This window comes from Erithacus rubecula (genome assembly GCF_903797595.1).
Source record: "Erithacus rubecula genome assembly, chromosome: 20".
NCBI classification, from domain to species: Eukaryota; Metazoa; Chordata; class Aves; order Passeriformes; family Muscicapidae; genus Erithacus; species Erithacus rubecula.
This window is the reverse complement of record NC_136672.1, coordinates 1,967,645-1,980,991: the sequence shown is the minus strand read 5'-3', so window position 1 is coordinate 1,980,991 and position 13,347 is coordinate 1,967,645. Positions and strand designations below refer to the sequence as shown.

The following is a 13,347-nucleotide window of genomic DNA, read 5'->3' as shown; positions in this document are numbered from 1 at the left end:
TCTGCTCATTGGGCCAGACCCTGGACAGGCAAGTGGGGGCTGCATCAAATATCACTGAGTTTGATAGATCTCTCCTATGCACAGGATGGTCACAAGTACTTGTGTGCTTTAAAATCTGGGTGAGATCAGTGTGCCCTGCAGTGGGAACTGTCTGCATTGCTCTTAATGCATCTTGAAAGTGAAAAATGTGGGCTTTTGGCTTACTTTAGGACTCAGGAAGTGTGAATCAGCTAATTAACTAATGAAAAACTGAAAATTTGCATGGCATTTTAAGATGAAAAGTGTTGCAAATACTTGTGCATTTCCTGCTATTTTAGTGGTGGCATTGCTGCATGTGAATGAGCCATTGGGGCACCTTTGAACTTTTCTGTTCACAAGTTTTGGACATTCATCTGCTCCTTACCTGAGCAAATCCTGGTGGCTTCAGTAGGGGCAGGGTTTACCTGAGAAAGTTAATTTCTTGATGGTGACACACAGGCAGATTTTGTTTTCATATGTCACAAAGAACTTGTCTTGGTTTTTATAAATGATTGGCTCTTTATTTGGTTTTGGATCAATTAAATTATTATCGAAATGTATTGAATTTTGGGGATTTTGGGTTATTTTCTTTTTTTATTGCAATTAAATACTTTTCCTAAAGTCTCACTGGTTCACCCAGAAGAGCTTTGCCTGTATTGATGGAATCCCAGCTGGAAGGGAGGCAGGAGCTTTGGGGAGATGGGGCTGGGAGTGCTCTTCAGACTCTTGGTGCTGCATGTTACCAGATCTCACTCACAGCCTGATGTATTTTGTGCAAAGTAGAAAGAACTGTGTAAATGAGTGCTTAGAATGACTCTATGAGACATATTGAATTTTATGCTGCAGCTGGAGAAACTTATCCTTAATTGAAGCTGTGGGCAAGTGTATGTCATTTTTGATTTAACATTTTCCCTCACCCCTCCACCCCCACCCCAACCAAAATCCTTCGTGGAGTCAGATTGTTACTGTAGCTTTGTGAATCCCTCTCTTCTAATGTTTAATCAAGTGCTGAAAAGAGACATTTAAAACTATTTAAAATGTGGAAAAATTGCTTCCCAATATTTTTGACAGAGAGAGACTGAGAACACACAGCATTGAATCATCAGGAAAATTGAAGATTTCCCCTGAGCAACATTGGGATTTTACAGCAGAGGACTTGAAAGACCTTGGAGAAATTGGACGAGGCGCTTATGGTTCTGTCAACAAAATGGTCCACAAACCAAGTGGGCAAATTATGGCAGTTAAAGTAGGTGATGCCCATCCTTACATTTGTACTTCAGTCCGTTGGGATGCAGTGTGATGGAGAATTAAGGTTCTTCCATCTAGCACCCATCTACTGCTCTGTTCTATTTATTTCTGGTGTAAAGGCTGCTGTTTGCTGAAAATACAGTGTATAATGGGCATGTTTGCAGGTGGTTTGTGAAGTTCTCATAATTGCTGTGCCCTTTTCAAAATGTCTCTCAGGAGCCTGCTGTTCTGAGGGGATCACACATCTCTGGAGACTGATGATGGGGCACGGGCCTTTCACCTCTGGGTCACTGGTTCAGGTACAGCCTAGGCTGGTGGTAGGCACAATTTGACATCTCATAGCTTCTTGATGTCTTTTATGAAATAAGGTAATGGCTTAAAATTAGCTATTTATGTCAGCATATGCCATGGTGTGGCCTTGCCAGGAGGAGCTGGAATGGAGTGGATGTCTTCTAGGGAATGTTGTGCTCTTGCTGGTGTATGGTGGAGTGTCTGCTTTGTGCTTACCATGTCAGACTGTCTGGAGGTGCAAAGTGTAGCAGGTTTCTTGACTGTCCATTTTCTACTTTATGCTACCCAAAACCTCACCTTAGAACCAGGAACAGCCTTCTCTCCCAGCTGGGCAATAATTACCTGTCTTGCCACAGCAGTGCTGTTCACTGACATCTTTGAGGAGCTGCTTGTCCATGGAGGTGGGCAGCAGCTGTTCTCTGTCTCTCTGGACCTTTCCTTTGCTCACTGCAGGTTGCTAATTACATCTGTCTTTTAACTCTGTTGATTATATCAACTGTAAGTGCTCTCATGGCTCCCAGGAAAAAGCACAAGTGAGCTGTGCAGGAGTCTGTGTTGCTGTCTTTTCCAGCTCTCTGTCTTCTTCACAATATTCCCTGATCCAGTCTGGAAACATTTGCCCCTGCTGGTCTCACATGCCTGGCAGACATATCTCAGCCCCAGCTCCAGCTGCTCTGGATATAATTCCTACCTGTCTCTAGTGTGTCAGGTTACTGGAGTAACCCCCATCCTTTGATCTTCTCCAGTAAATACTGTCTTCCTCACAGTGCTGGGATCACTGGCTAGGTCTCTTGAGTATTTTTGATCACCATGCACTGCTGTTTCAAGCTGGGTTTGAATCCCTGCATGTCTCCAGTGGAGCTAGATGTTGCCTGTACTAAGGGCTGGTTTCTTTCAGTTGCCTTTGGTAGAACTCAGGTAGTTTGCAGGTGAGAGGTTGAAAAACGGTGTAGTGAAATGATTCCTGGACACCTTTATCTTCTCAGACTCAGGGTGTGTGACCTGGGTAGCTGTAGTTGTGCTAAGGGTGGGAAGGAGGCACACCCCAGAGCTGAGTGGCTGTTCCCCAGAGCTCTGCAGTGGCTACAGCCATGTGGGGAAGGGCACTTTGTTGGATTAGTTCATGCCATGGAGAAGATGTGTCTGCTGGCACAGGGGTTCTCTTGTCCCACACTGTTTCCACAAGGGCTTTTCAGCACCCTGAGTGAGCCTTGTCACTGTTGAGGGCCTGTGGTGCAGGTACAGCCATGTGGGAGGCAGAAGGCACCAGTTCTGTGTCCTGGACATGGCATGGTGCAGCATGTTGAGCTGGCTTTCCCAAGGGATTGCTGTGTTCTGAGCCTCAGGGGTTCTGGGCTTGGGGCTCACTTTATACAAGGAAATCTGATTTGTTTACAGTGACTGAACTGTGAAATGTTAAAGTTGTGGGCTGGGCTGGTGCCACCTCCTTTTCTCTGAGCCTTTTTCATTTGGGTGGACATGGCTGCTCCTGCTGAGGAAGAAAGGTTGGAGGGTTTGGGCAACAGCATAAATACTAAAACAGCAGTGATAAGTGACTGTTCTGTTTGTCCCAGTGGGGAGAAGCACTAAATTGAGCAAAGGAGGACCTGAGGGTGGAACAGTCAGTGAGGCCTCTGAGGCAGTAGCAGCAATTCCCCAGACTGGATGGTGCAGTTCTTTGAGGTGAGGTTTCAGCATGGGGCTAAGCTTGTGCTAGTGACTAGTTCATCCCACACTCCTCAGATTTTCCTCTCTCAGTCTCCTGATACTATTGGGGCAGCCATGGTTGTACATTCATTTTCTGCTCCTCCTCTATCTTAATCTGTCCATGTTGGGGACTGTTTCCCTCCTGCTCTCTCTTTTTTCAAGCTTTGTGCTCTCTTCACCATGGAGCTGTTGCCTTCAGCCATGTGTTCTCCTTCAGTATAAAGCTCTTCTCTAAGAGAAGTTTGAGAAGGGAAATGGAGTTTTGTGAAAATGTGTCAGTTTAGTGAGGCCTTGGCTATGATCTCCATGGCACCTGCAGCTCTGTGGTGTGGCACTGCTGGGGGCAGGTGACAGGATCCCTTCACAGCTGGATTGTGGAGCCAGTGTCTCATTTTTTGGTTGAGCTGCTGTTGCTCCTGTGCTTCCCCAAGAGCAGCACCAGTGCAGCAGGCACTGAAAGGGCATTCAGCACAAGGCAACAGCTTTGTGGAAGCTTCAAGCAAAAAGTTGGCTGTTCTGTACTGCTCAATAGATGCAGAGAAAATTGGTACAGAGGCCTGTCCCAACTGCTCCTCCATCCTTCTCCACTACTCCCCAGATTTCCACTACTGTTGCTGCAAATTCCCATGTGGTCAGGAAGGGCTATGTTCTGCTTACAGCTACCATGACCAGGCTTGTCACCCCGTTCTACCACAGGGAGATTCAGATCCTTCTTGTTCTGCAAGTGTGCAGTTGAAGCATTGCTCATTTCCCCTTGCTGGAGTCTTCCTCTGGCTGAACACAGCTCCTGATCAGCTGGGCACCTCTGGTCACTCATCCTGCTCTCCTCAAAGGCTGTGGCTGCCAGAGCATATCTTCAAAATCTATTCCCAGCTCCTTTCTCTTTTTTTTTGTAGCCTTTGCCCAAGGAACAGTTCCTCAAAGCTTCCCAAGCTTTCCCCTGCTTGGTGTGTGTGGCATCAGTGCCACAGGGCACACAGGCTCCTGTGCCCTCAGGGCTCCCCCAGCACTGCCTCTTTTTGCTGCACATCCAGTTTTTCTTACCACTGAAGAAAAATAATTCCTGAGGGCTGAAATATCACCAGAATAACTTGAGATCTGCAGGTGGAAACACTGTTTTCATTCATTTTTCCCTGTAACTCATTTTGGTCTATCAGCCCATGGGTTCTGACAGATGCAATGCTGGCACCTTTAATGTGTCTCCTGGCATGGGCAGGGCTGCCAGGCCCTGGGTGATTCAGGCTTTTCATCTGTGCTCTATAGAGTCTCTAGAAAAGGAGGAAAATGAGCCTGAGATGAGCCTCATTGGATCACTGGCTAAAACCACTGCAGTAAGCCTCAGCTGGAGGAGCATGGCTGGGATGAGCTCTTGTCCCTCTCCTTTAACCTTGGTCATTCTCTGTGAATACTCTTTTCAATGACAAAAAGACATTCTGCACCTCTTTGGGAATAGGCTGGAGCCTGGAGTGGCCTGCAGGGGCAGGGACCTGGTTCTTCTGTTCCTGCCACCTGCAATTATTTTTGCACCCATTATGCTTTCTGCCATAGAGATCTGCTTCCTAGAGCTGTCAGGAGGAGGGGGAGAGGATGAAGGAAAGAGGGATCCAACCCAAGAGGATTTGTGTTCAAACCTTTCTCGTTTTTGCCCCTAGAAAACATTGCATTATGTTTTCCTAATCTTCCAAGTTTTAAATTGTAAATAAAAACCAATTCTTTAATTCTTGAGGCCACTTCCTTTCAGTTCTTCCTGGAGATGCACCTTTTTTCTCTAGGTCAATTGCCATCACAGTCTTCCTGTCACTGAAAATACCCTTTTCATATCCTTAAGGATTTTTTGGCATATGTGGTCAAGACTTTTCCAGGTGGCAAAGAGAACAGCCCAATTTTGTCCAGTGCCAGATCTGGCTATGCAAACCAATAAATGCAAGGCCAGTTTGTGTGCTGAATCCCCACTTTGTCAGGTTTCTTTTCCTGGCTCCTCATTTTCGTGGGAGAAATCTCTTTTCCTGGCTGGTGTGTGTTTGCTGCATCAGCTCTTTGTGATCTTGCCTGGTTGGGCTTCCTACCCACTATCCTTTGATTTTGCTTCTGGTTTCTTGTTTCTCTGTTAGTTTGGTTTTTCCCATCTGTGGCAGTCCATAAGTGACTTGTGACCATTGTCCTGGGCTTCCCATTGTGCAGAGAGCTCTGGTTCCTGCTCAGGATCTGCTCCAATGCTGTCCTGGTTTTGTCTGAGAGGCTCCACAGTATGTGCAATTCTCCAGCCCTTTTTGTATTTGCCCTCCACCATCACCACATTGTGATTGTCCCAGCTGCTGCAGGGCCTCTTGTTCTGTGAGGGTACCACAAATGAGAGGCACATAGAGAAACCATATTTCTTTGAATGAAATGTTTTCTTGGGAAACTTGCCCAGCTGCTGAGGGATGCAATTTCTGTCCTGAGGTTTCCTTCTGGCCTTGGTGATAGTTCACACAAAAAGGATGCTTTAAAATATCCCTGGAATATGAATTAAACAAAAAAATAACCCAAACTGGAATGTAAGCTGGGGAACATTCTTCCAGTTAGAGCAGGATGCTCTACTTTGCACTGAAATACTGTACACTGTGTGTGGGTTTTCTTAGCCAGGGTAGTTCACAGTGCCTGTGGAAGGCTTTGGAAAGCTGCATGTTTGAAAAGTTCATAAAATAAATAAGAACATATTTTAAATAGCCAAGCTTTGATGTGTTGGGTGGCTCCTGTGCAGGTCAGGAGCCTAAACACAGCAGTGGTGTCCTGAGCATCTGGTGTTTCTGGCAGTGATGTGTGAGCCTCAGGCTCAGGCAGGAGATCTTCACCTGCTCCTCACCTCTTCTGCCCTGCAGCAGGGAGCACCTTGGACATCTGGGGTTCACCATCAGCAGCTTCTCCCAGTTTAATTTCAACCAGTTCAGCTGGCTGACAAATACATCACCAGGAGATGATTGGAGTGGTTTCTGCTTTGGTTGACCTTCAAGCTTCTTATCAGGGAAGCATTCTGCACTTCATTTTAATTGAATTATTTTTCTGTCAGGAATGGTTACAGCTGGGAGAGTAACATAGCTGGGGCAGAGAGTGATTTTGTCCATGGTGTTCAGTTTTCCCCCACCTCAAAAGAAAGTGGTTTTCAGCTGTAGGCCAGAATTGTCCTTGTCTTCCAATACCCTCAGCTTGGCTGACTTAGTCCCACTGCAGTATTGCCTGGCCCAGCCACCAGTTACAGTCAGTGTCCTCAGCCATTGTTGCTGGTTTCCTGTTTTCCCTCAAGTTTAACAATAATTTTGATGTGCTCTACTTGTTCTCTAAACTTGTCCTAAGGAAATCAGAAGCATTTTTGAGATCAGTTGGGTAATTGGAGGTGTCAGACCCATGGGCCCATAAGAGATCCCAGTTTTTCCTGGGGGAGCCATGTTCTTGAGCAGTGTCTCTTGTACATCATTTTGGTAGTCAGTGCTTGTTCTCTCATCCACAGCTTCAAACCAGAAGTTCCTGTCTGATTTTTCTCAGCTTTCTCAATGGCAGTCTCACAGCTCAAGGAGGTTGCTAAGTATCAAATGCCCCTGAGAGCAGAAATTTAACATTTTATTTCTACCTTCATGATCTCTCCATCCTTTCCTGGACACCCCACAGCCCATAAATGAATGATACATTAGTATATTTAACTCTGTCCAGGGACAAATTTCTCTGTCTTTCCCATGTCCATATGACTTCCAAAGAGAAGTCTTGGGGTTTTATTGCCAAACCATCATTGTAATTCTTCACACAATTGACACCTTCAGAATTTTCTGTTTCATTCATTTGTTTAGGTCTGCTGGCTGAGAGTTGGGGAAACCAGAGTTCCCAGTCCTGCTGGTAGGCTACCTGGGGAGGGAGTGGATGAGTAAGAGCTGAAAAGGAATGGTGAGAGAGAATTAGAGCCTCATCATAGGAGATGGGAAACTCGTTGTGATCTACTTCAAACAGCATTAAACATGTTTCAGATGGCGAGATTGATATTCCCATCTCAGCATGACTGGGTAAACCCTATTTTTGCTACTGGTTTGTTGTCCCAAATCCCTGCCATCCCATGGAAGGACTACTTCTCCCATGGCACTGCCTGGCACTGCTGTGCTGAGCTTTCTGCTGAGGACACAGATGAGCCCCATGCTCAGGATATTTCTGGATTGTCTCACAGCTCAAGGAATTGAGTTTCAGTTTGGTGTTTTCAGCTTATTTTTCTTTTCCTTTTTTTCCTAGATTTTTTTTTTCAACCAGTCACTTCACCCTGCACCTGAATCTTTCTGTGTGCATATTGGGCTGGATGATGGCCCTTGTTTTGGGTCAAATGTTTGGAATCTGCCTGGTTTTAGGTTTCAGGGTGGCACAATCCACAGCACAGACTGTGCTTTTGCTGTTGATGCTACTCAGAGCATGGCTTCAGAGCTTTTCTTCATGGTGTTGGAAGGCTTTGTCCTAATCTGTGTTTGAATAAAAAGGGAAGGATAATTTTGTCCCAGAGGATTTGATACAGTTTAAATTGGAGGCCAACGAGGAATTGTTAAAAAGGAGATTCCATGGGCTTCTACTACAAATCCCTCTTTTCCATCTGTGGCTGTTTGGCCATGGGGTCACTGTGGCTGCCTACAGGAAGGTGTCTGGGCTGAGATCTGTAAGGCCTGAAGTGAAGTCAGCCCCTGTCCATCCCTGTCTGACATGCTGCCTTCAAGCAGCTTCCTCTCCTTGTCTTCCTCCCCTGCCATGTCCCATGTTCTGTAGGAGCTGCTGCAGTGCTTTGCACTGTGCCTTGGGTTTGGGTTGCAGATTGTGTCATGCCTCATGTGCTGTTTGGGTAGTGGCTGCTGTTGGTTTTCCTCACCTTCCCTGTTCTGCTGCTGAATTGGGAGTTCTGGGCTGCAGCAGGCTGCCTGGCACACTGCAGCTGAACAGAGCCACCTTGTCCAGCCTGACCCTCTCTGTGTGCTGTACTGCATGCTGCTCCTCAGAGTTCTCCCTTTCTCTTGACTGTGCCAGTCTCCAGCACTGTTGTATGAGACCTCCCAGTCTTGTACCATGGCATTCCTTTCACTCCCTGAGGCAATATTGGTTGTAGTGTCCATGTTGGCTTCTCAAGCTGTCCTCTGCCCTGTGGCTGACCCACTGTCTGTGCTCTGGGTCCTCTGCCAGCCCTTTCTTGTTGGGGTGCTTCTGTTTGAGGAGTTTTTGGTTTCAGTGTTGTTCTGGAGTGCCATTAAAATCACCTCCACCATACAGCATATATTTCACATGGTTTCCAGAGTTGGAGAAGTGACAGCAGTGAGGAGGAATGTCAGAGGTGGGAGGAGACACTTTCATCTCTGAGCTTTGAGGAAGATGCTATGGGGTGGCTGTGACAGGATTATGCAGGTACAAGGGCAGTGCAGAGCAGGGCTGGGACAACTCTGAGATGATGAGGGAAGAGGCTTTTTGGAGTGGGCACAGAAGGAGAATACAAGTTACAATATGGAGAAAAGCTCCTTTTGTTTCCTCACCAGAGGTGACCTTTTCAGAGTGGGTCATGTCTCAGTGAGAGGCTGAACTGTTGGTCATAGGCCTCCTCACGGTGGCCTTGGCATCCATCACCTTCCATGGAGGTGAGAGCAGTGGCATTTCCATTTCACACAGTGCTGCTGGTGTGCTGCCACTTGGAGTGACACATTCACTCTGCTCAGCCTTCAGCCTCTCAGGGGATTGCAGAGCTTTGTGCACTGAGGGCACAAGAGCAGGAAACAGCCAGTGGCTGTCTGAACCTGTGTGACACAGACCTGAACCAGTGACCTGGAGGTGAAGTGTTTTAGTTCTGTTCCTGGCTCGTTCTTCTTGCTCTGTTGGTGACACAGAACCCCACCTGCTCAGCACATCATGGCTGTTATGGACTGTGGGTGCTGGACAAGTCTCCTGACAGGTCCCCAAGAACTCTAGAATTCACAGGATGGGAAAAAAGCAATATAAATATACTATTTACTGTCTAGGCCAAACTAGAGGTACTAGAACATTAAGAACAAGTGGTTAAATACCAAAATACCAGGCTGCAGTACAGGTAAGGAAAATGAGAGTGTTGATACTGTCCTTGTTTTGTATGGGTCATCACAAAATAAGTCCTAATATACATAATGGTGCACTGTTTCTGATGTGCTATATGAATGGCCAGCCTTGAGAGTACCTTCATTCACCTGGCCTGTGCTGGCTGATGTGTGTGGTCCTGATGCCACCAGCAGTTGTCCCCTGGGCCATAGTATTGGTGAAATGGGTGCTAGTATCTTGAAGATTTTTTTCCACAAGCTTGAATAATTTATCTTCCTTGGATAGCCATGTAGTTTTCATCCCTGAGGATGGTCCTGGCTGTGTCTGTTGCTTTGGACTTCTTGCCAGATATTTTTTCTTGTTTTTTTTAATGGTTTTTCAATATGAGTCACAACTTCACAATCACGATTTCCTCGCTTGTGATTCAGAGAATGTATTAATTAGTGCAAGATGTTAAATATATCTGTAAAATAACAGGAAAAACTGGATGGTTGTCTCCATCCTTCATTTAACCAGTTTCATGGTGGAAAATGTACAGTTTTCTGTTTTCAAATGTGCATTGTTCTTTCAAGCCCAATTGAAACTTTCCATAATACATAGTGTATATATAGAGTATAGTGTGTACATACATATATACCTCTATATACACATGAGGTATGTGTCTATATAAAGTATCTTTTATACAGTGTTGATGTTCCCTCAGCCAGTACTAGGTGAAGGGTTGTTAGTTTTATGAGAGGAGCTCACAGGACTGCTGCCCATCATTAACAATACCAGAGAAATATGTTATGTGGCAGTCCCTTCTCCCCAGACATGGTGGATGCTGTGGAAGGAGCCTTTTTGGCTTCTGTGCTTAGAAATTTTAAACATAATGTTCCTTGGTTAAATTTCAAACCAATCTTCAAGCCCTGTCCAACATGGCTAAGAACTGTGTGGGAATTTGTTTTGAAATAAAAGCCTGGATGTGGTGTTTTGCTGTAGTTTTCAATGAAATTTTAGCTCTTTAATTTCTTCCTGACATTTCATCTGAAAATGTTGATGCTTATGTGAAGACTGAGGGTTTTATAATCTGATTAAACAACTTTAGAAGCGTTCATTTACATTTCTTATTTGAGAGCACTGCTTGATTCTCTCGAGTGTTTTTGAGCATGCCTGGGGGTCTGCCTGCTCTGCTTGGGTTTGGGGTCCTGGTCACCTGTCCCCATCAGCAGAGCTGATACAGTCATGGCATAAATCATGGATAAAGTCTCTGCCACTCTTCCTCTTTCAGAGAATTCGGTCGACAGTGGATGAGAAGGAGCAGAAGCAGCTTCTGATGGACCTTGATGTAGTGATGAGAAGCAGTGACTGCCCCTATATTGTTCAGTTCTATGGCGCGCTCTTCAGAGAGGTGGGCACCCCAAACTTGCTTCACTTCTAGCAGAGTTTGGGTTTTACCTTGGTTTTTTCCCTTTGTAATTTCAAATTTGTGCTGAGGAGGAGAAAATTGATTCATGTTAGATTTCTTGGTTCTCCACTTGTACTCAAGGGTGTTTAGCCAGGAGATGCAGGTGTTTAGGCACTGCTGAGCAAGCATTTGGTCCCTTTGCAGCAGGAGTTTTGGAGAAGGTGAATGTTGAAACCTGACTGTTGCTTCTCCTTCCTCTTGTAGTTCTTCTGCAATCTTGGATTATCCCTGCTCCTGTAATTGCTCTGTTGTTGAAACTGCCACAGTATAGGGGGGGACACATGGAACCCCTGCCTGTTTTCTACTACTTCAGCACAAATTAAGTACCTCTATTCAAAATAGAGACCTAAGGGCTACAGGTGGTTTTTGGGGATTATCAGGCATAGCAGCCTGTGTAGAGTCTTGTGGGGTTTTACTGGAAAACTTTCAGAGAGAGGTCAGTGTTGTAGGTAAAACCCAAAACTGTGTCTGAATATTCAATTCCTGCTTCTGGAGAGTGCCTCTGTAATTTTGCCAGGTCACTTCTCTGGCTTTAAATCTCATTCTCTAAAGTAAGCATGATAATCCTTCCTTTTCCCATGCTCTGCTCTCTCTGATCTTTTTGAGCACAGAGCCATTTTGGGCCAGCAGGCATTGTCCATGCTCACACAGTACAAGCTCCTACCTTGTGTGGAGCCCCAGCTTGGCTGGAAATTTCTAACTTTGCTGAGATAAAGTTGGCAATACAGTCAGCTGGTGTGAGGAAAGGTCTGTTGATAAAAGAGTGTCTTGCCAGATGCTGATGAGTAACATGCTCAGAGCTATGCAAGCCTCTCACCTTCCTTCAGCTCTGGGCACATCCCAGGATATAAATATATAAACAATATAAAAACTTCCCTTAATCAGCACCCAGATGTTGACTTGGCTGCACTCTTTGTCATGTCCAAAAGTCTCATCATCCTGCAGCCAGACAGCCTCCCAGGGCTCTTTGCTTGCTGTGTCTGGGAAAGGTTTCATTGGCATTGCTCAGGTTGGAGTGAAATCCCCTTTCCTCCCTTCAGCATAAGTGGTTTTTGCTTCAGAGATCTTAATCTTTTAAAGATAGCCAAGTATCACAGCAGAAAAGCATAGAAAGGGAAGAAAGGAATTTCACTAGGCTGTTGGGATCTGTCTGGCTCCCCCAGTCTGCTTATCAGATCTGTTCTCAAAGAGCTGTGAAAGATCCAGGTCACTGCTGCACCATCCCCTGGGTGTAAGAGCTCTTGGGACTTTGGTAAAGACCAAAACCCTCTCAGGAAATCTGCAGCAAACTGTATAAAACAAAGCTCTTTGTTCCAGCATTTCAAGGTGAAAAGTAAGGAAGTCCTTTTGGGATTACCTGCTTTGAGCTGGGATTCAGGTTCTCTGGCTATGGATGGAACAAATGATGAGAAATCCTCTTTGCCTGCTCCTAAAAGGTGGAAGACTTCCATTCAAGGGGTTTGCCATGCTGAACAGGCAGCTTGTGCAGCCAGAGGGTTGGCAGGGTCAGAGCAGCTCCAGGAGAAGCAGCTGGCACAAAGGAAAGACAGGCAGCCTTCCACAACAGGGAGTGATGTGGAGAGGCAGAGCTAAGCTCTGGGATCCAGACAGTTTGGGAATACAAATCCAAATTGGACAAAATTATGCAAGGTCTTATTTTGTAGCCAGACAAGTGTCCCAGTTTTCAGTCAGGGAAGTAGCTGTGAGCACAAGTTCCTGTGGCAGCCTCTGTGAATACCAGCAGTTTGATTTGAAAAGGCAGAAAATACTACACAAACATTTCTGTAGTTGTATTTTCTCTTGTTTGGTCTGCATTTTGTGGTGGGGAGAATCTTCTCTGGGTTCTGCTTGTCCCTCAGCAGGCAGCACCTGAACCTTTATCATTTGCTGTCTGTTCTTCAGTCAGAAGGGACATTTCTGTTACTGTATGTCTGTGCATGTGATGGAAGGTGTAACAGTGCAACAAGCACTAGTTGATTGCCAGGTACAGGACCTGGCTTCAGCTCATGATGAGATTGAATTGCCTGGTCAATGAAACAAGAACAAAACTGAAAAAGTAAAAGACAGTGTTTCAGACTCCTAGTGCACACAGAACTATCCACACTGGCCATCAGAGATCTGATTGAAGAGGATCTGGCTACTCATGCTCATGTGTTTCCTCTCAAAGCTTTACTTGCTAGATGGGGGAAGAAAAAAAATTGCTTGGTAGGGGTTCTGCAAACATTTCACTTGAATCTCTCCTTGTGAGAAAAGAGGAGCTGTGGGCTGAACCCACAGGGCTGCGTTGGGACCCCCAAGACTTTGGCCCTGATTGTAGTTGTTTTAAGAAGTTTTTAGGTCTGAGAAAAAAAAAAGGTTTTCTTTTCTTGCCTGTCTGCTACAAGCTTTGCAGCTGCTTTGGTTTGAAACATTACCTATAAAGCTGGGAATGTTTGCCATGACCACAATAGTGACTCTTCAAATTACCTGTTCTGATTGTGTTTCTTTTTAAGAGGGGAAGAGGAAAGAAGCCTTATCTGGCTTGGAATCTCAGGAGTGACTCCTGCACAGTGCAAGTGTAGTTGAGCCAAGTTTAAACCAAC

General features: G+C 45.5%; 1 protein-coding gene across 2 annotated transcripts in view; it reads left to right on the top strand.

Moving 5' to 3' along the window:
• Positions 1-13,347, top strand: part of MAP2K4 (mitogen-activated protein kinase kinase 4) — a 66,402-nt gene that overhangs the window by 41,280 nt on the left and 11,775 nt on the right. For both annotated transcript variants that reach the window (XM_079323165.1, XM_079323166.1), the window contains 2 exons: positions 1,090-1,264; positions 10,589-10,708. In XM_079323165.1, coding sequence (XP_079179291.1) covers positions 1,090-1,264; positions 10,589-10,708 — 295 coding nt within the window. The remainder of the gene's footprint in view (positions 1-1,089; positions 1,265-10,588; positions 10,709-13,347) is intronic.